This window comes from Ictalurus furcatus, chromosome 25 (genome assembly GCF_023375685.1).
Source record: "Ictalurus furcatus strain D&B chromosome 25, Billie_1.0, whole genome shotgun sequence".
Lineage (NCBI taxonomy): Eukaryota > Metazoa > Chordata > Actinopteri > Siluriformes > Ictaluridae > Ictalurus > Ictalurus furcatus.
In genome coordinates this window covers 12,397,032-12,424,319 of record NC_071279.1, presented here as the reverse complement: position 1 = coordinate 12,424,319, position 27,288 = coordinate 12,397,032, and the positions used below count along the sequence as shown (strand labels likewise).

General features: G+C 42.7%; 2 protein-coding genes across 3 annotated transcripts in view; one reads left to right on the top strand and one right to left on the bottom strand.

Annotated features, from left to right (window-relative positions):
* The window catches only part of scfd2 (sec1 family domain containing 2), a 149,103-nt gene extending 124,087 nt beyond the window's left edge, over positions 1 to 25,016 (bottom strand). The window contains exons 1-3 of the mRNA XM_053614690.1: positions 23,992 to 25,016; positions 22,620 to 22,788; positions 675 to 802 (exon numbers count right to left, since the gene is read on the bottom strand). Of these exons, the coding sequence (XP_053470665.1) occupies positions 675 to 802; positions 22,620 to 22,788; positions 23,992 to 24,805 (1,111 nt within the window). The 5' untranslated portion in view covers positions 24,806 to 25,016. The remainder of the gene's footprint in view (positions 1 to 674; positions 803 to 22,619; positions 22,789 to 23,991) is intronic.
* A 650-nt stretch (positions 25,017 to 25,666) lies between these two features.
* Positions 25,667 to 27,288, top strand: part of fip1l1a (FIP1 like 1a (S. cerevisiae)) — a 43,258-nt gene continuing 41,636 nt past the window's right edge. For both annotated transcript variants that reach the window (XM_053614381.1, XM_053614378.1), the window contains exon 1: positions 25,667 to 26,231. In XM_053614381.1, the coding sequence (XP_053470356.1) occupies positions 26,162 to 26,231 (70 nt within the window). In that variant the 5' untranslated portion in view covers positions 25,667 to 26,161. The remainder of the gene's footprint in view (positions 26,232 to 27,288) is intronic.

Sequence of the window (27,288 nt, the reverse complement as noted above, 5' to 3'; positions counted from 1 at the left end):
GTGCCAACATGTGTTTCATATTTCCTTCGCAAGCACATGTGTTTTGTAAACACAATAAATACTGAATGGCACCTGATGGAGGCGCTGTGGGTCTTTACCCAAGCCTTAATCTTTCCTCCTCTCTTTCTTCTCCCTCTGCCTTTCCTTCATTATTATCCCATGCTCTTTCACTGTTTCTCTTTTCCTCTTTCGCGCTTGTCTGTTCACAACATGCCACTTCTCTTGATCTAGCTTCTTGGTGCTGTGTCACACAAAAATAAAACTGCAAATAATAAATCAGTTTTAATGTGAGCTTTTGTTCCATATGGTCATCCATCTGGATCAGAATAGATGAATTGATTGTGTGTGTGTGTGTGTGTGTGTGTGTGTGTGTGTGTGTGTGTGTGTGTGCGCGCTGTTTGGGCTCACTGTCAAAATGGCACTCATTAAAAGCCCATCAGAGCACCACACATTTGTGGTTGTTGAACTCTAACGGATCCAAGCTTTATTTGTGTCATGCTGTACTGGCGCTCAAGTGTCAATCAACCCTTAATGCTATCAGATTGGAGCTTAAAACCGAGCTGGGCTGGGGTGTGTGTGTGGCTGGAACTTGATGTGGGACTTATGGGGATGTGTGCACGATTTATTGCAAGGACGAATGTGTGGGTGTGTGTGTGCGCACACAGTAGGCATACCCAGACTCATTTTGATTGGCAGGTTCTCTTTGCTGGCCGCCTCCACGAGCTGCCTCCTCACCTCCATCACTGCCTCCTTCTGCTTAGCGACGAGCATCGTCTCCCATAGCGACCGCGCTACGGCAGACCTGTGGAGCAGAGGGCGAAAGAGGTCAATTGCGGGTGAACATGGGTCAGTAATAACTCAGCCCTGGAACTAATACAGTTTCATTGTGCAGTGGAGCAAGAGGCCAGGGTGGGCTGGGCTTACAGGAGTAAACTCCTCCTTCTCACAGCTACGGGTTGATATGATTGGCTGAAGACATTTATTTGATTTCCCTCCCAAAGACAGAACTAATGCTACTGTGCACAAGAGGCACGCCCGTAGCAGCCACGCCCACTCGTTGAGTCAAAACAAAGAGCTCTGGTCTCCTCAAAGACTGGCCCAAATTGTGCTTGAAGACTGCATTTTTAGTGTAACTAATTAGTCCTGTTAACAGAATCGTTCTTCTATTTAAATCTCGACGAGAATATACAATCTCGGCAAGAGATCGCTTTCGTTTAGTTTCATTTACTTGATAAGACGACATGAAAATTCACGTCTGCCATTATTCAAGCTTCTTCTGGCCAGACTTAGCACGCTCTATAATCTTAATATATTTTATGCATTGGACTTTTCAGATTTGTTTGTCTTAAACCTTTCAGCATAGAATTTGCAAATACTATGGACATTTGTAGTATGTTTTAAAGTTGAGTTCTGTTGAGGGGCAGTGGTGGCTTGGTGGTTAAGGCTCTGGGTTACTGATCAGAAGGTCAGTAGTGCCAAGCTGCCACTGTTGGGCCCTTGAGCAAGGCCCTTAACCCTCTCTGCTCCAGGGGCGCTGTATTATGGCAGACCCTGCACTCTGACCCCAACTTCCAGACATGCTGGGGTATGCGAAGAAAAGAATTTCACTGTGCTGCAATGTATATGTGATCAATAAAGACTCCTTATAATTATCATGTTGATAGAAAAGTGCCATCAAAAGAGTGGAACCATCCATCCACCCATCATCTGTGCCGCTTATCCCGCACAGGGTTGCGGCGAGCCTGGGGCCTATCCCAGGGGACTTGGTCACACACTCGCACACCCATTGACACACTATGGACAATTTGGAAACGCCAATCAGCCTACAACACACGTCTTTGGACCGGGGGAGGGAACTGGAGTACCCGGAGGAAACCCCCGAGGAGCAACGAGAACATGCAGACTCCACTCGCACAGGGCGGAGGCATGAATTGAACCCCCCAACCCTGGAGGTGCGAGGCAAACGTGCTACCCAATCAGCCACCATGCACCTGACCACCTTATTTCCATCTTATTCCCAGTTATTTATTTAAAATAAATAAATAAATATGTAAACAAACAAACAAACAAATAAATAAATAAGAGTCTATAAAATTTAAGTAAGGGTGGATTGATACAAAAAAAGAGGATTCCAACTTCCTGTCAGTTTTACAGTGAATAGCAATGGACAGATGAAATCACTGACACCTGACGATAATCAGAAAAGTATTTTAAGCATGCGTGTATCGATATCGTACTGTCCTATCGTCAAGCCTGTATGCTATAGGAGGTCAAACCTCTTAACCTGATCCTGATTTCTGATCCGTTGATCATGAAAGCTTTGGGGGGGGAATTAAACGTGTTAATTAAAATTAAAAGGTGCCTGATACGAGTAATACACCACTTGCCCTGCACACTCACTACAAAGGTAGAATGTAGAAACGTAAAGCTGTGGTAATGCACAGCACACTGGCTATTAGTCATGAACTCACCTAAGGTCAAGGGTCATTTCAGCCATTCCAAGAACAGAATAAGGGGGAAAACATGTGTTTATATATATATATATATATATATATATATATATATATATATATATATATATATATATATATATATGTGTGTGTGTGTGTGTGTGTGTGTGTGTGTGTGTGTGAAGGAAGGGTTTTATTTTTATTTGTTGCGAACTAAATGCTGCGTAACCCATTACCATCCAGTCCGCTGCAGTTCACGGTCATAGTTCAGATGGGAAGATTTGACCACATGGATACAAGCAAATCAATCCATGATGTCTTTTCTCTCATCCCTCCTCCAGACATAATGTGTGTGCATGTGCTTATGTATAGCCAGTCATATAGCAGTTCACACTATTTCAGAGAATGTGCAATAATGTGTAAAAGAGAGAGAGTGAGAGAGAGCGAGAGAGAGAGAGAGAGGAGATAATGATGATGATGAAGAAGAAGAAAATGAGAATAAGAGATCAACCAATGTATGAAGTTGGGAGAAAAATTGAGGGTGTGTGATGTCAGATCTAGAGCAGGAAACCAAGAGAACAAGAAAAAAAAAGAAGAAAAAAAACCCCATCATGAGAAGGACGAAGGCGAGTGGCGCATGCGGGGGTGTCTCACTGACACACAACCCAAATGTTGAATCGCCTATGTTTTTCTTTTTCTCTCCCCCCACCCCTCTCTCTCTCTTTCTCTCTAACTGTTGCCATGTGTTGCATCTCAGTTGTAATATGTTCCAGACGGGGTCCTGGCAGAAAGACCCCGACTCCGCCAAACTCCATCACTCCCAAAAAACGAGGCTAAATAAGCAAGAGAAAGAGGGACAAAAGCTGAGCGGTTTGGACCTGGACTTGTTTTTTGTCTATTGTGAACCTACACAAGAGAAGTTTTGAGAAGCGTCACATTGTGTCAGCTGACTCAGCTTTTACTCTGTGGAAAGAGAGGGAGAGAGTGTGCGAGAGAGAGGGAGAGAGAGAGGGAGAGAGAGAGAGAGGGGTTAAAGGGATGAAGGCTTCTACAAAAAGGCCCACCCCCCCACAACCGTCTGTGCATGCTGGTGTGTATAGTATCCATGCGTGTAAGTATTGTGGTGTCCGGTGTAATGACTCTGCATGTCACATGCAGATGTACACATAGTCAGCATGGTTCAAATACCAGAGTTAAGACAGGGTCCACCCTGTGTGTATGTGCGGCAGTGTGTGTGTGGGTCTGAGCGAGTTTTCCAGGAAGGCGAGGGGTCCAGATGCAATGCAATATGGTTCCAATTTACCCCCAAAAATCTGTCTTTTTCTCTCCTTCCATCCCCCATTTCTTTCACCAGGCTACACGGCCCAGCCATGGGGATAAATGAGTAAGTGCGTAAGAGTGTGTGTGTGTGTGTGTGTGTGTAAGTAATGTGAAGACTGTTTTCTGTGAAAACATCAAAATGTTGAGTCAAGTATTTCCACCCTTTTCTTTCTTTCTTAATTTTGTCCCTTATTCATCTGTCGGTATGTGTGTGTGTGTGAGAGAGAGAGAGAGAGAGAGAGAGGAGTGTGTGGGGGCGGGGGGGCGGGGGGCAGTTGAACTCTTCCTGGAAATCCATGACCGAGCAGTAAAGAATGAGATTTAACTTGACTAAATATTTCTGAAACCCATCAAATCTTCAGCCTACGCATGCAGATGTATACACACAGCCACGGAGTCATCACACACTCATTCATAAACCCAAACTGACCTGTGACAGAGCTGCAGCTGGAACACGGCGAACGAGGGGGTACACCCAAGGCTCGTGGGGCGCAAACAGGGGTCAGGAAGCACAAGGGCTATTTTACAACATGACAACAAAGTCCAGATCGCTCTTTATATCGAGCAAACCGTTCCTAAACGCCGAAACACTGTACAAACCGCACCGCTTATACACCACAGATATGGAGACCGCTTCTCTTTTTAAGGATCCTCTACTCACGTTCTACACACATGACAAGAAGTTTAGAGACATGTTTGTCAGGAGGTTTTTTATTTTATTTTTTATAAACGATCAAGAGTGACTCTCGACCATTCACGATGTTCCACATGCAAATTCATTAACACGGCCATGAAAACTGGGCCGTGGTAGCTCAGTGGTTAAGACGTTGGGTTACTGATCGGAAGGTTGTGAGTTCAAACCCCAGCACTGCCAAGCTGCCACTGTTGGGCCCTTGAGCAAGGCCCTTAACCCTCAACTGCTCAGATGTATAAATGCAAGTCGCTCTAGATAAGGGAGTCTGCCAAAAATGCTGTAAATGTAAAAAGCACAGGTTCTAAAGGGTCGGTTTTTGCCTCCCATCACTTACGTATCATCATCACGACTTTCCTGCAAAAGATAATCGGCTTTGCGTCAGAGAAACCAAGAGGAGACTGGCTGATGGGTTTGTCGAGCACCTCTGCAACACCAAAATAAAAGATTTCTCTTTTGTTGTTTTTATGGAAGCAAAAAAAAGTAAGGAATCCTGGAGAAAGAGCTCATCGACAATCTCGGACATTTGGAATCCCATGAAATGAACGACGTGTAGTGCTCACATCAAACATCAGAATGGGGAAAATGTGATCTCAGAGGCATTGACTGTGGTGTGGATGTTGGTCCCAGAGGGGCAGCTGAGTATTTCAGAAACTGCTTTGGGGATTTTCCATGCAAAATAGTTTCTAGAGTTTACACAGAATGGTGCAAAACCCCCAAAAAAATGCCTCGTTGATGAGAACGCTCAGAGAAGGATGGCCAGACGTAACTCAAACGGCCAGTTTGTTGTGCTGCGCTCCTATCAGACGGGAAGGGGAATGTAAGGCTACAGTGGGCACCACTAATAAACACATAGTGCAAGTGATGTAAAGCATAGCAAGTCAATAAAAATAAAGACTAAAGCAAGATTTAAACATTAGTTAAATTGAAGTACAACCACAATTCCGAAAAAAGTTGGGACAGTATGGAAAATGCTAGTAAAAACAAAGAGGAGTGATGTGTAAATGTACTTTGACTTGAATTTAAACAAAAAAACGTATAAAGACAAGGGATTCGATGTTTTACCTAATCGACTAGTTTTTTGAAGATAAATGTTTATTTTGAAATTGATGCATGCGACACGTTCCAAAAAAGTTGGGACAGGGGCAATTCAGGACTAATAGCGATGTGACGAGTTGAAATAAGAAGGTGATGTGAAACAGGTGAAGCAATCGTCTAATCATAGTATATAAGGAGCCTCCAAAAAAGGCCTAGTCCTTCAAGAGCAAGGATGGGTCGAGGCTCGGCAATCTGCCAACAGATGCGTCAGCGAATAATCCAACACTTTGAGAACAACATTCCCCAAAGACAAATCGGTAGGATTTTGGGCATTTCACCTTCTACAGTGCACAATATAATTAAAAGATTCAAGGAATCCGGTGAAATCTCGGTGCGTAAAGGGCAAGGCCGAAAACCACTTCTGAATGTGCGTGATCTCTGATCCCTCAGACGTCACTGTCTTAAAAACCATCATGAGTCTGTAATGGATAGCCTGACATGGACTCGAGAATACTTTGGTAAACCTGTGTCATCAACACCATTCGCCGCTGAATCCATTGATGCAAGTTAAGGCTTTACTATGCAGAGCAGAAGCCGTACATCAATACTGTCCAGAAGCGCCCCCGACTTCTCTGGGCTCGGTCTCATCTGAGATGGACAGTAGCACGGTGGAATCGTGTTTTGTGGTCCGACGAGTCGACATTTCAAATAGGTTTTGGACAAAACAGCCATCGTGTTCTCCGAGCCAAAGAGGAAAAGGACCATCCGAGCTGTTATCAGCGTCAGGTCCAAAAGCCAGAGTCTGTCATGGTATGGGGACGTGTCAGTGCCCATGGCATGGGTAACTTGCACATCTGTGAGGGTATCATGAATGCAGAAAAATATGTACACTTTTTGGAGCAACATATGCTGCCATCCAGAGCAGGACAACGCCAAACCACATTCTTCTTGGATTACAAGCGCATGGTTGCATCAGAAGAGAGTGCGGGTGCTAGCATGGCCTGATAGAATGGCCTAGCATGTATGGTGCATTATGAAGCGAAAAATAAGGCAAAAAAGGCCCTGTACACTTGCTCAGCTGAAGAAATGCATAATGGATGAATGGGGGAAAAACCTCCACTCGCTAAACTTAACCAACCGGTGTCTTCACTCAGCGCCCAAACACTTAATAAGTGTTATTAAAAGAAAAGGTGATGTTACACAGTGCTAAACAGTCGACTGTCCCAACTTTTTTGGAGTGTGTTGCAGTCGTCAAATTTGAAATGAATTGTAAATTCATAAATATAATTTTACTTAGATGCAAAAGCTGATACAAAATCCAGACTAGTTAAAACACTTCAGAAATGCTTTCAGTGAGATTATACTTGGATTATAAATGATCACGGGAGGAAAAAAAGCCATATGAGTTTGGAGAACTCAGAACATGTTGGAGACTTAGCAAATGTGAGAAGAGGTTCTCTGGTCAGGTGGAACTTTTTGACCTTGGAAGAAAGGAAACCCGACACTGCTCAATACCCCGAGTAGACCATCCCAGTGAGGCACTGGAGCATGATGGTGGTAGTATCATGTTGTGAGGATGCTTGCCATCAGCAGGGACTGGGAAATTGGTCAGGGTTGAGGGCAAGATGGATGGAACCAAATACAGCATACTGCTACTCTGGATTGGTTCAAAACCAAAAATCTAAATCAGTCAAATGGCCCGTCAAAGCCCCTGACCTCAAACTGAATCCGAAATTCGCTGTTCACCAACCATCTCCATCCAATCTGACAGAGCCTGAGTAATTTTGCCAGGAAGAATGGGAAAAATATCAGGATCCAGATGTAATGTACAAATCTGATAAACACTTGCAGATGTAACAACAGCCAAAGGTGGTTCTACGGAATAATGAATCAGGGGGGTGAGTACTTACGCAAGCAACATATGTCTGCTTTTTTGCTTAATTATCTGTCACAATAAAACAATTTTGCACCTCCAAATGTTAGACATATTGTCTAAATCAAATGGCAAAAATGCTGATCAAGTCCAGATGTGGAATAGTTCAAGACTGTACCGTTCATGGCTTGACTGTTGCACTTCTGAGTACTAGCACCAACCCTTGTGATTGATTTCTTCATAAAACTATCCTGCACTTGTCTTTAATCAAATGGTAAAAATAAGTTCCATAGCACTTTTATCTCTATTGCCCCATCAATGTGTAAATGCATGAACTGTGTGATCTACAACAGACTTAAGACTCTTTGGAGAAAACGCTTAATAAACTTGTGTGTGCATTAAACATCGCTCCAGAGTTATGAGTGAGCAATAACAAAGTTGTCTAAGCTCTGGAAAATGTCAGACTGAATAATCTAGCAATATTACAAACTAATAAACATGTCTGCTCATTAAGGCTCTGTTTACCACTTAATGTGTCTCGCTCTTATTGCAGAAATACTCAACAATTATCTGCATTCAACCCGGAGCAATGACACTATAATTATAGCCATTCGCTAATTTAAGCTAATCACCCGCACATTCACGCATTTGAAGCAAGCCAAGACACCTGATCACCACTGTGTGTGAGATAAGATTATACTGTGCATTGCAGACTCTATTAGTGAAGTGGGAAGGAAAGAGAAGGTGAAGGGAAGGAAAGGGAAATGCAGGGAAGTGCATGGAAGTGCAGGGAAGGGATGGGAAGTGCAGGGAAGTGCATGGAAGTGAAGGGAAGTGCAGGGAAGGGAAGTGCAGGGAAGGGAAGGGAAGGAAAGTACAGGGAAGGGAAGGGAAGGAAAAGGAAATGCATGGAAGGGAAGGAAAGTACAGGGAAGGGAAGGGAAGGAAAAGGAAATGCATGGAAGGGAAGGAAAGTGCAGGGAAGGGAAGGGAAGGAAAAGGAAATGCATGGAAGGGAAGGAAAGTACAGGGAAGGGAAGGGAAGGAAAAGGAAATGCATGGAAGGGAAGGAAAGTGCAGGGAAGGGAAGGAAATGGAAATGCAGGGAAGGAAAGGGAAGTGCAAGGAATGGAAATGCAGGGAAGTGCAGGGAAGGGAAAGGAAGGAAATGGAAATGCAGGGAAGGGAAGGGAAGTGTAGGGAAGGGAAGCGCAGATAAAGGCAAGGGAAGGGAAGGAAATGGAAAGGCAGGGAAGGGGAGGCAAGGCGAGGCAAGGCAAGGCAAAACAAGGCAAGGGAAGGGAGGGTAAGGGAAGGCAAGGCAAGTGAGATTCTGGATGACAAAATTATAATTCCTAGGTAACTCAAGAGGCCTCAAGCAATCGATCATCTTTTTTCACAGATATTACAGATACCAAAGACATACAGAACAAAATTATAATGCAAACATCTTAGATTTTTGTCTAAACTTATTTCTTAGCTGTTTATGTGCATTAGTGTCAGAAGAAAAGAACTATTTCAGTCATTTTGCAAATATAAAGAGGTATTAAGGGAGGGACTCTGGGACCTGCAGTAACGGGAGTAAGTGTGAGCCGAAGTCTGCAGTTGCTGTAGTCCGTCAGCTAATTTCCTTACAAAACGGGATACCTGAGAGAAATGGTGCCATTTTAAAGGCAAAGGTTGGTCACACCAAATACTCATTCAGGTTTTACCATTTATTGCAGTTTATAATCATTTTTTTTATATTTAGAAACGTTTCATTTCATCATTTTTGAAAGCATCTTTGCTTTATAGATTGTTTTTCTGCCTCAGGCAGTGCATAATACTGCATGTATATTATATACAGAAATATCAGTATACATTTTTTGCTTTCTATTGCAGGTCTTATTGCAAAGTGTATTTTGTTGTAAACATTCTTCTCATTCCTGTGCACACAAATGTGATACAAGCTTAAACTTTTCTTTGCTATGCTCAAATTTGAAGTTGTGATTAATGCATTTTTCACTCTTGGTGCACATATACCATTTATATCAATACAAACTATGTCCAAGCACAAAAGAAACACACTTCATATTCCAAACTCTGCCATCTGCTACTCAGTGCAAGTCATCGGAGTTCCTTGAACAGCAAATCTTAGTGATAGACAAGACCCCCCCCCCCCCCATACTCCACACGTCTTAATTCTATTTGTGTTTACTTCGAGTATGACTTTAGTCGGATTAAGGTCATCAATAATGGCTGTTTACATGCTAGTTTCTTAATCGTCTTAATTTCGGATTATTGTTGTCCATGTAAACGTACTAAACTGTCTAGAGGGGTTTTAGTATTGCATGTCTGACAATATTAGATTTCTCAAACATGTTATTCACTACCAGTCAGTACTGTGCTGTTCGTTACATGTTCCTCAAGGTGTGTGTGTGTGTCCAAAACAGAAATGCATACAAAATATAATATACATTTATAACATATTTATAATATAAATGTGTTCTAAATGTCACATTAATATCCATCAAAAAGATCTAACTCAAGTTGAGAAAAGAAGCTACCTATGACGGTAAAATACTTTTTGAACCAAAAAAAACAAAAACAAACAAATAAACAAAAAAAAAAAAAAACCAACCTAACGCATTTTCTTCAGATTAATGACATTGAAACAGATTTGCAATGGATCTGAAGCCAATCCAGGAAACAGTAGGTATGATGTCAGGACGCACCCTGGTTGGTACATGGTTCCAGTCCCATCAAAAGTCTCCATGCACACACACATTCGCACGCTCGTTCACACATAGGGGCAATTTAGAAAATCCTGGACTGTTTTTTAGAGCTGTAAGGAAATCCGCAGATGTAGGCTGGGAGTACTGGGAGAACATGTGAAAAGCCACACAGACAGTAACCCAAGCGCAGGATCGAACCTGGGAGCCTTACTTCATCTTCAGTAGACGCTTGATCTTGGTCAGTATACCAGTGGGAGCTTATACCAGGGACACTGGCCCAAGGCAGGCATATATACGTCTGTCTCTTTTACTCCACACTTCGGTTTTGATCCCTCGAGAACGAGACCATGCAAGCTTGGGTGCATTTGAAAATAGGTCGAGCGTGCAAAAAGTGGAGCCGAGAATCGATTCCCAAATGAATAATGGCAATCCTGTGATTGAATTGGAACGAACATCACTGCAACTGAAAATGTCATCTATTCTTAAAATGTACTGACAGCAGCTTTATAGGCAATAGTACAGAGTGAATTTCCTCCTAGTGGGGAGCTTTCTTCCCTTCAAAGTAGTAGAGACTACTCTCTTGCCATTACATGCCTTCATTCCCTAAAGTGATTCTGGGGCTCTGAATTCCCGTATAAAGGTTGACCTAAAGGTGCTTTATGGCCGGTCTGTTTGGCCATGCTGGTTTCATGATTCTGAAACCTGCACTCTTCTTTCTAGGGCTTCTTGAGCAGCAGGCCCAAGGAGCATCCCTGGCACATAGGACATGTTTTGCAGGGTTGAATTACACATCCAGCAAGGCAAGCTGTCCTAACCAGACTTACCGTGTGTTTTAACCATTTGTAACCTGGAGAGTTCTAATGCCAGCAGTAGAACAAAAGAGGTAAAACCTCCTTAAACGCATTGAAACCTCATCCAACAAGTAACAAAAGACCCCAGATAAACATCTAAGGAACTGCAGGCCTCAATCACCTCAGATAAGTTCAGCGTTCATGATTCCACCATTAGAACGAGACTGGGTAAAAACGGTATCCTTAGAAGAGCTGCAAGGTGAAAACCACTCGCCAAAAATACCTTAGTGACCCCCCCCCCCCCCCTTCGGGATGAAATTCTATGGACTAATGGGTCGAAAGTGGAAAGTTTTTGGAAGACATGCATGTCTTTACGTCTGCTGTAAAGCTAGATGTAAAAACATGGTGGTGGTAGTGTGATGGTGTGGGGATGCTTTGCAGCTTCAGGGCCTGAGTGACTTGCCATAATTGACAGAACCATGAATTGTGGAATTGTGCTCTCTACCAGAAAATCCTGAAGGAGAATGTCCAAGTAATCAGTATCTGATCTGAAACTCAAGCACAACTGGGTTATGCAGCGAGGCAATGAGAATAAGTCCACCTCTGAATGGCTCAAAAGAAACAAAAATAAGGTTTTGGAGTGGCCAAAACCTGACTTGAACCCCACTAAGATGCTGTGGCAGGACCTTAAACACATTGAAGAGCTCAGTTCAAGCTCAAGAAGCTTCCAATGTGACTGAATTAAAGCAATTCTGTAAAGAAGAGTGGGCCAAAAGTGAAAGACTGATCTCCAGTTATCAGAAGTGTCTGGTTGCTGCTAAAGGTGGCACAATCAGTTAAGTTTAGGGGGCAATTACACACACACACACACACGGTCTACAAGTCACACTGAACTCATTTACACACATCTGCCTTTATTTATCAAAGTCTATCCACAACCTTATGAAAACTCATGAGAAAGGATCCCTTCAAAACAAACCGACTAAAACACCAACCCACGGCAGCTACTATTACAAAGACACACACCGAGGCATGTCTCACACAACCGCACATGAAAATACAGAGAAAACCTCTACTGTACAAACTAAATAAGTAGTGCTGCCCTCACACTGCTAGTAAAAATGCCAGCGCTCTAGCAGGTCAAGAAGAACAATTCTCCATTCAGCAGTCTGACGTGTGTGAGGTCTCCCAGTGCAAGTCAAACCCAGTGACCACCCATACCACCCCAAACACACACACACACACACACACCATGCCAGCCGAGCGCCTCAAACCTACAGCTACTGTAAGGCACTCCAGTATTACAAAGGAAAATAGCCTGCAATCAGGAGAGCTAAATTAACCAGACCTACTATTAGAAGACAAAAATATAATCTTTTTATAAATATTATATAGACTTTTTCACTATGTATGCCTAGAACAACACAAAAGGAGTCATTAAATGTATGTCACAGCAGAATAGAATATGGGTGAGGCCCACCAGTAACAATAATAATAGCAAAAGAAGGAAAACCTAAGCCAGTAAAATCCAGGGGTCTCATTTACCAACCGAGCATATACAGAGCTTCGTGCATAAAGCCGTGCAGCCGCAGGTTTCTATGCATAGCGTGATTTATCAAGTTCTGCGTGTGCATGAGGATGTGCTTATATTTCCACATACTTCTGACTATAGCGGGTAAACTGATTACGAGGAGCTTCCGTCCCACTTACTGTCGGTCACGCCCGATCAAACGTAAAGTAAAATCGCATAAAAGGAAGGTCTAAAGATGGACTGGGCCGCTACCTTTGCGGAAGGATGAGCGTGAGGAGTGGATCATCATTCGGTTTAGTTTGTCCGGAGCAGTTTTAGTCGATCTCTACTCTAGGACGTTTTAGCCACAGGTACATTTCGAAAAGAAATTGGAGACAGATCTGGGATTTCTGGGCGGCTGTAGCTCAGGTGGTAGAGCGGGTTGTCCACTAATTGTAGGGTTGGAGGTTCGATTCCTGGCCCACATGACTCCACATACAGAAGTGTCCTTGGGCAAGACACTGAACCCCAAGTTGCTCCCGATGGCAGGTTAGTGCCTTGCATGGCAGCTCTGCTACCATTGGTGTGTGAGTGTGTGTGTGAATGAGCTTTGGATAAAAGTGCTATATAAGTACAGACCATTTACCATTTCCCAACCCAAGTCACATAATCGCTCCCTCCGGGGTTTAACGATCGCAGAAATGAACGCAAAATCATGCAAACTCTGCAATATTTGGAGAAACTTACAATTTTTCAAAACGGCCACAGATTTTGGGTTGAGACGCTTCACATGATATCGTCACGACGCACGTTTGGCCGAAGGCCCTCTACGATTCACGTGAGTCGAACGGGAGTATAGCTAAAAGGTCTCGTTTACCTACAAACAACGCTGTGAAAGAGCGCGCGAAACAATTTCGTGTGATCGTGATTTCGATCACTCTTCCGCAAAGAAAAAATCTACAAGCTGCATTGTAAATTTTGAAAAAATGACGCAGCAATCACAAAAAAAAACCCTCGAAATCCTGTTTGGCCTGTATAACAACACGTCTAACTTTCGTTCAGGTCGCTAACGCTACAATACATTTCCAGACCAGACGGCGAAAGCAAATATGACAAATTTTCATATCATCAGGAATTTCTAAAAGTAATCAGGATAACCGAATACACGAATACTTATAAATTATTTTTAAAATCGTATCTATTTATTAGACAAACCACTCGCAAAGGTGCCAAAGAAACCATTTGTGTTTTGCTCTACTTCCTCGTCTCTGAAGTTCACCTCCGCAGACCTTTCTGCATTCTCCACATCATCCTTAATGAGCAGTGCCACGGGCCGACCGCTTGGCTTTTTAAAAGGAAGTCGTTTACCCTATATGGCGATTTGGGGGCGTTCCTTTATGCAAATCATTGTGGGTATGCACAAGCGGATCAATTTAGAATATGTGGGATTCATCACTGGCCTTCGCACAGAGGCGTGTGTACGCATGTGTGAGAAACACCAATTTTCTCATGCGTACTGTCGACACTCATACACACATTTTGAACGCTGATTCGAAACGCTTTGATAAACGAGACTCCTGATTTTTCACGACCCTGACCTGGATGAAGATGAATGAATGAGTGAACAAATGAACAAATGAATGAATCAAATGTGCAAATTAATTGAATTAATGCATTTAGATCAATGTAAACATTTGGAGATAAAAAATAAATAAATAAACAAATAAGCAATGTTTATTCATAAGAAAGGATGCTTAGGTCTTTAATTACTCTTCCTCATGTCCCTTCCTTGAGTCTTAGCTTCACCTTCTGTATAGAAGACTACTCATCACCTGGCTTCTCATATGCACAATCTGAAATGGAAATTCAAAACACAATGTAATTGACTCTGCTCTAAGTAGCTTAGAAGGTGGAAATTTCAAACATAGGCTTGCATCACATGAAGTGCCTATGCGCTCTGGATGCCTTCTCTCTCTCCATGATTTTTTTGAGTGGATTTAAAATAAAAAAAAACCCTTGATACATCATTAACGATAGTAATCATTGATTGATGCTAGGACAGAGGGTCAAGGACGTACCAATTAAGAATACTGAGAAGAAACCAATTGAATCATAAGGTACATTTGCTTGCTGAAAGTGGCCTGGTTCTCCTCTAATGAACTTAAAGAACTTCACCTCCCACTGAGCTTAAAGAGGAGGAGAAAAGCCGAGCCACCCAGAGCGAGCGAGAGAAAGAGAGAGAGAGAGATTTTGCCCACTCGAACCACATGAGAGGCAATGGGAGGAGGAGAGGAAGAGATGACGAGACCCGCCTGAGCGTAGAGAACATGACGGGTACTGGAGGTAGACATATACCATGCACAGACTCACGAGGCATGTATGTGCACTCGAAGACCTTGTCTCAAATGGATTAAGCCCAGAGGTTGTCCTTCAAGTCTGTGTGGACCTACAGTACAGGAATCGCAAGCATTTAAGACAGTGATTTACTACATTCCGGGATGTTGTACGGGTTAGTGATTGTACAGTTGCACGGCACTACTCCAATAAACTTGTGTTTTGATGTTTTTCATCATTTTCTTATTCGCCGACTTTACGGCAATATCCACACTACTTTAAACAGACCACTGGGTTTTCTGCGATCGTTGGAACCCAAAACGCTCGATTTCATTGCGGCTTTTTCCCCCCCAAAAATGTGCGATGCAACTTGCAGAGTGTTTTTTTTTTTTGTGTTTTTGTTATGGAAAACTACTCGAATTGGCGAAACTGCAATTGCACAAAATGGTTTTGCACAGTCTTTCGCAGTGATGTTTGGTGGCGAGACCTTTTAGCTGTAGGGTTGTGCCGATAGACGATGATATCGGGGATCAGTGATAGTCAGAGATACGTCAAGACGATATTTGAGACTCGTTTCCCCCGCTGTTAACAATCCAACATCGCACTGCTAAGCACAAAACTATGCTATGTACACAGCGTCTGTGTGTACGTAAGTACTCATGCGATATATCTTTGGAAAGCTAAGATTCGTGTATTTCGATTGATACAAATCGTTTCAAGATGCAATCACAACAGCAGCTACAATCAATTGCATCTCTCAGACCACCGACGTACAAACAAACAATTACACAATTGACGCAACTCGCATATGAAGGCTCATAGTAATCCACTGATCGATAACATCCCAACAACTCCGTTTAGCTGTTCTCATGTTCAATGAACGTGAATCGAAGAGAGCTTTGTCTGAAGGTGTGCTTTGATGATGTCACATGATGTGTCTCGGCCCAAATCGGAGGACAATATGTGGTAATTATGAAAAAAAATTTCAAGGTCCTCCCAATATTGCGGCGTTTGCTCAATCTTACGTTAATTTCTGCGAACGGAAAAAAACAAACAAACAAAAAAAACAGGAAATCCTGAAGGGACCTTGCAATTCTAAACACACCTGTGTTTTGTGAGTGTTCATAGCTCCGGTAGCAATCGCAACAGGTTTTGGGTCAGAAATAGGGGGGTGGGCGATATGACAATCTTAGATCGTGAATGACTCGAACGTCTCCACAATCTGGTTTTACAGAGGGATCGCACCGTATACTAAACGCATTCTGTCAGACAACCAACCATAGCAAGTTGATTTACGAACTCGACTTTATTCCATTTGCTAGTCCAGCTCACATGCTCCCTGACGGACACATGAGCAAACTAATAATAGCCAAGAGGAGGCGGTTCCTTAGCTTGGGCTTCCTACTCGGATTGTTTAGCAACACATCGAATGCTGTGAAAAAATTCTGAATTGGTTATATGGGACTGCTGGAATTTGGGCAACAGAAACAGCGGAAACAATGCTTGTTTGCAAAATATGCAAAGGCAAGCCTGGCAGACCGAGGAAACATGACACACAAATTTGTTTAAACAAAAAAGTTTGGTTGCTTGTTCACTAACTTGCAAAACAGTCCAAACATAAAACCAAGAAACCAAAAAAATGTGACAAACCTGTGGCGTTGTAGATACCCCCAAATTTGTAGTAATTTGTCGTCATCCCAAAACAAGGTCATTTGTAAGTTGTAGTAACCCCCATCTAAGAACCGGGACAACCTACAGCCTTGCTGACGTCACCAGCACGTGCAAATGAGGCTCCAAATGCACTATGTGGATGCAATGAGATTTCAGACATGCATATCAGCCCATGATGTACTCATCATCACTCAGGCGGTCTTTAATACGGTGTACAGTATCAGACTGTTCGATACAAGGTTCTTGATTCGATACACCCGCGTATTGTACACTATATTCAACAGGCTGTATAATAAAGTGGTCTATTCCTCATAAAATACCACTTATGGAAGATGTAATCTTTTAAACCTAATCGAACCCACACTGCCTCTGAAAAAATAACTTCGTTCTCTTCTTGAATCAGAATAGGAAACACCGGCAGTGTGCCGCAGAACTATGTTTCCCATCAGCCTCGGCACATCACACGTACTTGAGACAGGTTATAATCTAATCAGCACTTGTATTTAAAGTGCACCTATTATGGTTTTTCAAATATTACCTTTCATGTAGTGTGTTATAGAGCTGTTTGTGAATGTAAAAAGTCTGCAAAGTTTCAAAAATCAAAGCACAGGACAAACGGAGTTATTGACTCCCAAAAGAAGGAAGCGATTCTGAACAGCTGAAATGAGTCGTTAGTGATTCCAGACTTACTTCCTGTACAAACCTGCGTAGGTTTCTTCATTGGCTGCTCGGTGACAGACGGAGCTGAAACTCGTGATAATACTGGGCGTTTCCTTTTCAGCACATGCTGAATTGTGATTGGTAGACCAATCACAACAGACTGGGACTTCTGACCAATGAAAGCAGAGTATGCTCTCCGAAAGGAGGAGTTTAGAATGAATCATTTAGAAGGAATCATTTAACGAGTCGTTTGTGAGACTGGGGGGGGGGAAAGGTAATGCTGCAGTTTAAATTATGAGCACGTTAAAGTGTTTTTTTTACGTTGGAAGCACGTAAATCTATCGTATGAGAGCTTTTAAATAAAATTCGGCACGTTTCAAAACAATAATAGATGCACTTTAAGTCCTGTCTTCGGTAGCACTCATGGTCTAGCTTTTAGCACCTTTCCTCGTGTTTCATTAACGTTCCCATGTTTGCCAAGGCATTGGTCATGTTCTAGAGTTTGTTTCGGTGTTTCACCTACTAAATGTTATCCTGACAGTTCCATGTTGTTAAGAGTCTGAATGGATCACACAGACACTGAGTAATTATTACATTACATTTATTCTGCTTTCATAATGTTGGGCATTTTTAATAAACTGAAAATGGGAACCTGAGTCACATTTTCAGGCGATGCTTATTTTTGCTGTATGGAGACACTGTCGTTTCATATTGTACCCAATTCAAATTTTGCGCATTGCCTTGAACTGCTTGTATAAGGTATTTGATTCTCTAGTACATATGCCCTAACTCATTTTGTCTACAGAATCAGAGAGGGAGAGAAGCTCTGATGCTGTTTGCTGGTCCTCCTGCATCGCCAACTCTATGCCATCTGGGCCACAGTCAGCTCCTGTTTATTGCCGTGGAGATCTGGCAGTGTGGTTTTGCTTGACGCTGTGGTGCTACTGCAATACAGTAATGACTGTGATCATTAGTGGGGATGTGGTGCTGGTGAACATCATGTGGGGTTTTGTGTGTGTGTGTGTGTGTGTGTGTGTGTGTGTACTGTTTCAAATGTGATGACTGCTAATAATTTCACCTATGATGTCGTGACCCCATAGTCTCAGTGGGAGATTTAATCAGGTTTTAGCAATCCTGCAATCAAGTTCCACTAAAGCTCGTAACTTCAGACCTCCTACTAGGAAAAATGAAAGAAAACAACCCCTCAACTCAGAAGGGGTCAGGAAGATCTCCTCATCCTCACATGACATCATATCAACATGGCTGCTCAGAGCATCAACAGTAAACAAAGTAAGACATCTTTACTTTTAGAAGAGTTGTATTGTATAGACTATTACTTCAATCAAAACACACACACACACACACACACACACACACACATATATGCAGTCATGTGAAAAAATAAGTACACCCCATGGAAATTGTTGGCTTTTTTTAACATATTTGGACAAGCAAACATTTGATTATCTTTGAAACAGTGCCTATTAATAAAGTTGATATACTTGAACAAAACCACAAGGAAAATTAGCTTTTTCAATCATTTATTCAACAGAAATATCAATAAATGTTATAAGTAAGTATATCCTGGGCCTCAGAAGCTAGTATTGCCCCCTTTGGAATTTTTGACCACTCTGCCATGCAGTATTCTTTCAGTTGCAAGATGTTTGAGGGTTTTCTTGCATGTCCTGCCCGTTTCAAATCCCCCCACAACATTTCAATGGGATTCAGATCCGGGCTTTGACTAGGCTATTCCATAACTCTCCGTTTCTTCTTTTTCAGCTGTTCCTTGGTGGATTTGTTAGTGTGCTTAGGATCATTATCCTGCTGAAAGATCCACTTTTCATTCAACTTCAACTTTTGGACAGATGGCCTCGCACTATCTTCAAGCACTCTTTGATATGATGCAGAATTCATAGTTGAATCAATGAATGAAAGCTGTTCAGTCCCTGAGGCAGTGAAGCAACCCCAAACCATAACATTTCCACCACCGTGCGTCACAGTTGGTATGAGGTGCTTCTCCTGAAAAGCTGTCTTTGGTCGGTGTCAAACATGTCTGCTTTCACTGTGGCCAAACAACTCTATCTTTGATTCGTCTGTCCAGAGCACATTATTATAAAAGGCCTGGTCTTTTTTCCCTGGCACGCCTCCCATGCAGGTCAAATCTCTTTCTGAATGTAGAAGCATGCACTTTGACACCAACAGTTGCAAGACTTATTAGCAGATTCTGTGATCAAATTTTGAGGTTCGTGGAGATTTCCATTTGCATCAGTTTCAGTTTCAAAGATGATCAAATGTTTGCTTGTTGAAGTATGTCCCAAAAGCCAACAATTTCCATGAGGTGTACTTATATTTTCACACAACATATACATACATACATACATACATACATACACACACACACACACACACATTATATATAGGCACCCTTGGTAAATATGAGCAAAGAAGGCTGTGAAAAATTGTCTTTATTGTTTAACCTTTTGATCTTCTGTTCAAAGAATTCACAAAAATACTCTGCTCTCATGGATCTCAAACAATCACAAACAAAACACAGGTTTATAAAAAAAATTGTGTTTGTTAAATATGTGTGCAACAATTATTGGCACACCTGTGAATTCATATGAGAAAAATATATTTGAAGTATATTCCCATTGATATCTTACATTTGTTTTAGTACACCTGGGTGATCAAGAACAGGAAATTATTTAACCATGACACAGGGGTATAAATATGAGGTAACACACAGGCCAAATTCCCTTAGTCATTCTTAACAACGGGTAAGAGCAAGGAATATATCTGTGATGTGCAGCAAAAGGTTGTTGAGCTTCACAAAATGGGAAGTGGCTATAATAAAACAGCACAAGCATTGAAAAGGCCCATTTCCACCATCAGGGCAATAATTAAGAAGTTCCAGTCAATTGGAAATGTTATGAATCAACCTGGCATTGGACGTGTGTCTATATCGTCTCAACGCACTGTAAAGAGGATGGTTTGAGTGGCCAAAAAATCTCCAAGGATCACAGATGGAGAACTGCAGAAGTTAGTTGTGTCTTGAGGTCAGAAAGTCTCCAAAGCTACAATCCAAAGTCACCTACATCACCACAAGTTGTTTGGAAGGGTTTCAAGAAAAAAGCCTCTACTCTCATCCAAAAACAAACTCAAGCGTCTTCAGTTTGCGAGACACTACCAGAACTTCAAATGAGATCGGGTTCTATGGTCAAATGAAACCGAAACAGAGCTTTTTGGAAATAAACACCAGAGGTGGTTTTGGTGCACACAGAGAGGTAGCCATATGGAAAAGTACCTCATGCCCACGGTTAAACATGGTGGTGGCTCTTTAATGTTTTGGGTCCGTTTTTCTGCCAGAGGACCTGGACATTTTGTTAGGATACATGGCATCATGGACTCTATCAAATATCAACAGATATTAAATGAAAACCTGACTGCCTCTGCCAGAAAGATTAAAATGGGCCGTGGTTGGATCTTCCAGCAGGAGAATGATCCAAAACATACATCAAAATCAACACAAAAATTATATTTATTTCATAAGACATGGTTAACCTGTAGGACATTTAGTTTAGAATATTAAGCCTCTGCTCATAGCATTTTTATTTATTTATTTAGTTTATTTCAATTTATGCAGACAAAAATGCCCATGCGTTTGCATTATGATTCAGAAATTAAAGTCTTTTCAGTTTTGTTCAAAATATGATGAGAATCGAACTGAATCGTGAAGCCAGTATAGTGAATTGAATCATAACAGGAGTGTACAGTTACACCTCCAGAAATTTCACTTTATGATTTCGGAGTTAGGATAACTGAAGCATTAAATGTGTCTCTCCGCAGGGCAAGAGGCTAATCTGAGAGTAGACCTACTAATGCTACTAACCTTATCTGTCAGATCCTGAACCTTAAGGACTAACTGTGCTTGAATACATTAACTGCCTGTCCAATACTCAGTCTGACAGCAGATCCAAGAGACTGTATACTGCTTTCCTCAGTGCTGCTTTTAACTTTAGGCTAAAAGTCATGGCATCATCCATTAAGTCAGCCCTTATAATGCACAAATACTAAAATATGATACTGGAGTTGATCTGGGAGCAGGTTCAAACACCGGGTGTAAAGCGTCTGATCTCTAGCCTGTTTTTATTGCCCTGTCCAAAGATGTTAAGGATTAACCGCAAAAAAAGCTGAACTTGCTTAAAAAGTGTTTTTACAATGACACAACTAGTTCATGTGGCCAAAACAAGGCTGAGTTCAAATGCAGGGCAATGAGGTCACACATTTCCACTTACAGCAATGACTCGTTATTCTGAAATATCTCCATAGACTTGTCACATAATGGAGAAGAGCAGAATCACTCAAGTAAACAGAAACCTGTGTGGCAGGATGTGGTAATGACGTGACATCAGTGAAACAACATCGCTTATTATTTGTATTATTCTAATACAGACCTTCTCAACCTTTCGTAACTAAAGCCACTCTTTTTTTTTTTGCAAAAAAAAAATTGTCTCTAAGTTGGGAACACTGGTCTGCACTGACAGCTAGATAAAAGGCAGCTAAGCTCCGCCTCTCCCAGCAAAAAGAAAATGCAGAGGGAGAGGGAACGCGGGGTTTTTCCATTTATGCACATTATATTTGAAAAGCAATAAAATACACAGAGTACACAAATCATGTGTCTGTGTTTATTTTCTTGAAAACAACTCCCCCCCCCCCGTGTTGAGAACCACTGTTCTAATACAAATAGATGAATTTATGATGGCTGGAGTAATAGTGGAGCAGTATTCAAAACACACGGCGGGTTTTTTTTTTGTGGATCTGTACTTGCAAGTGCATATCTGCCAAAACTAACACGGAAAACTCCAGTACTCCCTCCGTATTTCAAACTCAATCTTTTCCTTTCGTCAGAGGCAATATTTGGGTTAAAAAAACCAACAATTCAGTTCACTTTTGAACCGTTCAACGCTGCCACACGTACACACGCGGACAGTAAAGGCACAATCGTACAGACTCTTATTCAATGCTCCATAAATAGTCCTAAAAAGGGGGAAATGACACCTTAGAAATAATTTCATGGGACTAAATTATAAGGTTAAAATAAATAAAAATAAAAAAACAGATTTTGGTCAAGAGCTGAGGTTCATTTTCATGCATGGAAAGCTGACCTTAAATACAGCAGAACTGAGGCAAAATAGAGACAGTACATCCAATGCTTTCACCCACTACAGGGAAACGTTTTCATCCATCACATGCATTTTCAGCAACTGTACGAATTCACTCTCATTTGACTGCTGCTCGGCTTAACGACGGAAATTTTCCATAAGCGGAAGTCGAAAAGGGGGTTTGAAGTGAAATCTGCCGTATAGAATTAACTAAATTAGCTAAGTTACTTCTTCACCTGCAGACAAAATGTCAACCGTGTGTCTTTAAGACACTCAGGCTGATGATGTGAACAGACCCAGAAAGACTGAGAGTTCTTACTGTGAACCGACTCTAGACTCGGTGTCAGTGTAAATGTACTCAGTGGTATGTCACTGCTATTGTTCTGAATCAGTGTATGTCCTTACTGAGTCTGTCCCAGGCAGCCAGGCGCCAGGACACCCTGTGCCTCGGCTGTGCGCTGAAGATGCGTCAGCTCCAGCATGTCTACTTGAACATCGGTCACGTGACCCGGCAACGGAGGCAAAACAGACAAAATCTTCTCCACCAGGCTGTCACCATGATGTCCCACAGCTCCTGTGTGAGAGAAAAGGAATCACCATTGGAGTCAAAATGGCTGACGGTGAGCCATCTGAAAACCTTTCAACCTGAGCCCATTAACGAATTATATACATGATGTGAATTTAACTTTATAAACTCTGAAGTACAGTTTCGAAACGGAAGGCCAGAAAAGAAACATGAGAACGAGGGGAAGAGGAGATTTCGACTGATAACTTGTGTATGTGTAACTATGTGTAAGTAATCTTTACATCCTGAATATTGCCAAAAGTTTGTGAACACCTAAGCTTCGCACTCGTGCTTCTTCCCCAAACTCTTGCCACAAAATCGGAAGCACAAAATTGTGGCCAATTGATACCTTTATATGCTGTAGTATTACAATTTCCCAGTTTCATTGGAACTAAGAGGCCCAAACCTGTTCCAGCATGACGATGCCCCTGTGCACAAAGCGAGCTCCATGAAGGCATGGTGTGTTAATGTAGAAGTGGAAGAACTTGGGAGGCCTGATCTCAACCCTGCTGAACACTTACATTTATTCATTTAGCAGATGCTTTTATCCAAAGCTACTTACAAATGAGGAAATACAAGCAAAGCGATATATCAAGTGGAGAACAATACAAGTAGTGCTACCGTACAAAATCGTTTAACTGAGGTCTAGAAAAGCAAAGTGCGCAGAGTGGAGGTGTAAGAGCCAGAGTAAGTGTTTTTAATGATTTGTTTATTAAAGGATAATGTGGGGTTGGGGTTTTAGGGGTTAGTTATGTGTTCATGGAAGAGATGGGTCTTTAACTGTTTTTTGAAGAGAGTGACAGATTCTGCGGTCCGGATTGAGGTTGGAAGTTCATTCCATCACTAATGGAGTTAGTGTGAAGGTTCTGGAAAGGGACCTTGAGCCACGCTGAGTAGGCACGCTGAACACTTTTGGGATGAACTGGAACACCGACTGCACCCGAGGCCTACTCACCAAACATCAATAATGATCTTGTATCTGAATGAACACAAATCCCCAAAGCTGCATGGAAAACTTTGGAAAAGCCTTTGTGGAAGTTCTGAGGTTATGACAGCAGTAAAGAAGGACTACATCTGGAACAGGATGTTCAACAAGCATTTAAATGTGTAAGTGCTGGCCAGGTGTTCACAACCTTTCGCAAATATAATGATGGGACTGCAGTTAGTGCTTGCTATTACTGAGATTTTGGACGGTGCAGTGTAGTACTCAACCTGTCAGATCAAGAGTTCTGTCGATGAAGACCACAGAGGCTTTATGAGCGGAGGACTTCCTCCGGTGTTTAGCCTGTGGATGACTGGCCAGCTCGGCAGCGATCAGGCGACTCAACGGGCCCACGGTGAAGCTCTCTTCTCGCGTGTTGGAGAACTCGAAGAGGGTGTTCAGAGCCGAGACTAGAGCTCGGATCTTAACCTGCAGCTCGTTAGGGAGCGAGTGCATGTCCAGGTCGGTGAGACTCGCGAAGCGCCGTTTCTCCTGCCGCTTGCGGTTGATGGAGAGGAGATCCGTGTCGAGCAGCGGAAACAGATCAGCGAAGGCAGGCGCGATCAGGAGCTGAGAGGAAACCCTGGCGAAGTGCACTGGGGCATGCACGACCTCGGCTGTATACTCAGCATTTCCCATCCACCCGCACAGCTTCTGTTCGAAGCGGGTAAACGCCGCGTTGCCCTCCAGCTCGGCGGAGACTCCGTCAGCGAACAGGTGCAGAGAGTGCGGCACAGCTGTGAACACGACACAGTACCTGAAGCGGCTAAAAGAAACAATGTCCTTTATAATGTCCGCCGTTCTTCCTCTCAGCAGAGTGCTGACCACGAACACCGCTTTGGGCTCGTTGTCCTCGCCAGCTTCAAAGCTGGAAAAGCGCTTGACATTGCGCGCTCCGGCGTCCAACAGAAGAGCAGCCCCTCCGCTCCAGTGCAGGATTTCCGCACACGCCGCGTCCATGAAAACAACCGCTTTGTTTACCTTTGACAGCACCTTCTCCCACATCTGTCCGGGGAAAGACGTGAAAACATCCGCGGACAACATTGTTCCAGAGATTCCGAAAAGAATGGGGAGAAAAAATTGCAGTTAGTTAAACTACCAAAACAAACCATGTGAGTCGCGCGAAGTGACGTAGCGCTGCGATGTCGCACGAGTTATACGTCACACGACTTGGTTTGCAATACCCGGCTGTTTCATAAGTAAATGTTATTCCTGGGTTTCCATAGTTATAAGCACATTTTTCTTGTCATATTTGGAATAAAAGAGACATATTGTATTAAAATATGCCAAGCCTCTATATTTTAAGAGCGGTTTACCCATAAGCTTCATTGAAATGAAATTGCAACATACCTTTTAATTATTTAAACAGTAAAGAAGTATTTTTCTGAATAAACTTTATGCATATCTTATATGTTATTGCGTAAAGTTCAACTAGCAAAGTTTTTTTTTTAATCAAAAATGGACTTTTTAAAAATAAATAAATAAATAAATAAAAAATTGCTAACTGTATTCATCATTGTTCACACTGATAGCATGGTAAATCACCTGTTTTTTTGTTTTGACGCAACCTTCAAAATTCTTCAACATATTTTCCACTCATTTTCTCCCACCAGCAATACTTACTATCTCTAAAGCCCAATTTGCAATTGGTTATATACTTTGTGTCAAAAACATATTATTGAGAGGAGAGGTGTGATAAACAAGGATAAAACAAAACTGTATATATTGACAGGAGAGGTGTGATTGGTAGGATAAAATGGTATATATTGATAGAAGATGTGTGATTAGTAGGATAAAACAGTATACACTGATAGAAGATGTGATTAGTAGGATAAAACAATATACACTGATAGAAGATGTGTGATTAATAAGATAAAATGGCATATATTGATAGATGTGTGATTAGTAGGATAAAACAGTATACACTGATAGAAGATGTGTGATTAGTAGGATAAAACAGTATACACTGATAGAAGATGTGTGATTAGTAGGATAAAACAGTATACACTGATAGATGTGTGATTAGTAGGATAAAACAGTATACACTGATAGAAGATGTGTGATTAGTAGGATAAAACAGTATACACTGATAGATGTGTGATTAGTAGGATAAAACAGTATACACTGATAGAAGATGTGTGATTAGTAGGATAAAGTGGTATATATTGACAGGAGTTGTTTGAACGCCGTTTACTTCCTGCGGCCCTGAAAAACGCTACAGGTCACGTGACGTGCCAAAGCGGCGCGTGTCCTTAGAAACCACGCACCGGCTCTAACTTTGACAGCTGTTTCCACCTGCTAACGACTGCGCCTCAGGAAAAAACCCTATTTCTTCGTTCACTTCGCTTTATCGAAAGTTATTTGTGCCACAGGGCTTTTCCAGGTGGTCAGTCGCTCATAATGTCAACTGGGGAAACGGAAAAAACGACAGGCAACGCTAGTGTGGATGACGAGGATTGGCTTTACGGAGGTGAGGTATAAATGCTGAGAAATGTCGCTAAAAGTACTTAATGTCACCAATTAAATCAAACGCCAACCTGACGCAATCAAAATGCGACTTACTATGTACTAAATAAACCTGATAGCGCAATTACTAAACACTAATGAGGCTTCAGCTGTAGTAATATTATCTGGTGTTTTACCCAACTGTTATTTTTTTCAGTTGCAGGTGTTCATGAGAAGATAACAGAGAGAGAGGGGGAGAGAGTGAGAGAGAGAGGGGGGAGAGAGTGTGAGAAAGGGGGGAGCTGGGGAGAGTGAGAAGGGGGGAGAGAGTGTGTGAAAGGTGGGAGGGCAGGAGAGAGAGTGAGAGAGAGGGGTGGAGGGGGGAGAGATAGAGAGAGGGGGGGAGAGCATGAGAAAGGGGGAGGGCGGGGGAGAGCATGAGAGGGGGAGGGCGGGGGAGAGAGAGAGAGAGAGAGGTGGAGAGCTGGGTCGAGAGAGTGAGAGAGGAGTGAGAGAGAGAGGGGGGAGAGAGAGTGTGAGGGGGGGAGCTGGGGAGAGTGAGAAGGGGGGAGAGAGAGTGTTGAAAGGGGGAGGGCAGGAGAGAGAGTGAGAGAGAGGGGTGGAGGGGGGAGAGATTGAGAGAGAGGGGTGGAGGGGGGAGAGATTGAGAGAGGGGGGAGAGAGTGTGAAAAGGGGGAGGGTGGGGGGGAGAGCATGAGAGGGGGAGGGCGGGGGAGAGAGAGAGAGGTGGAGAGCTGGGTCGAGAGAGTGAAAGAGGGGGGAGAGAGTGAGAGAGAGGAGTGAGAGAGAGAGGGGGGAGGAGAGTGTGAGGGGGGGAGCTGGGGAGAGTGAGAAGGGGGGAGAGAGAGTGTGAAGGGGGAGGGCAGGAGAGAGAGTGAGAGAGAGGGGTGGAGGGGGGGAGAGATTGAGAGAGGGGGGAGAGAGTGTGAAAGGGGGAGGGTGGGGGAGAGAGCGTGGGGGGGGAGAGTGTGAAAGGGGGAGGGCAGGGGAGAGATAGAGAGAGGGGGGGGAGAGCATGAGAAAGGGGGAGGGCGGGGGAGAGAGAGAGAGAGAGGTGGAGA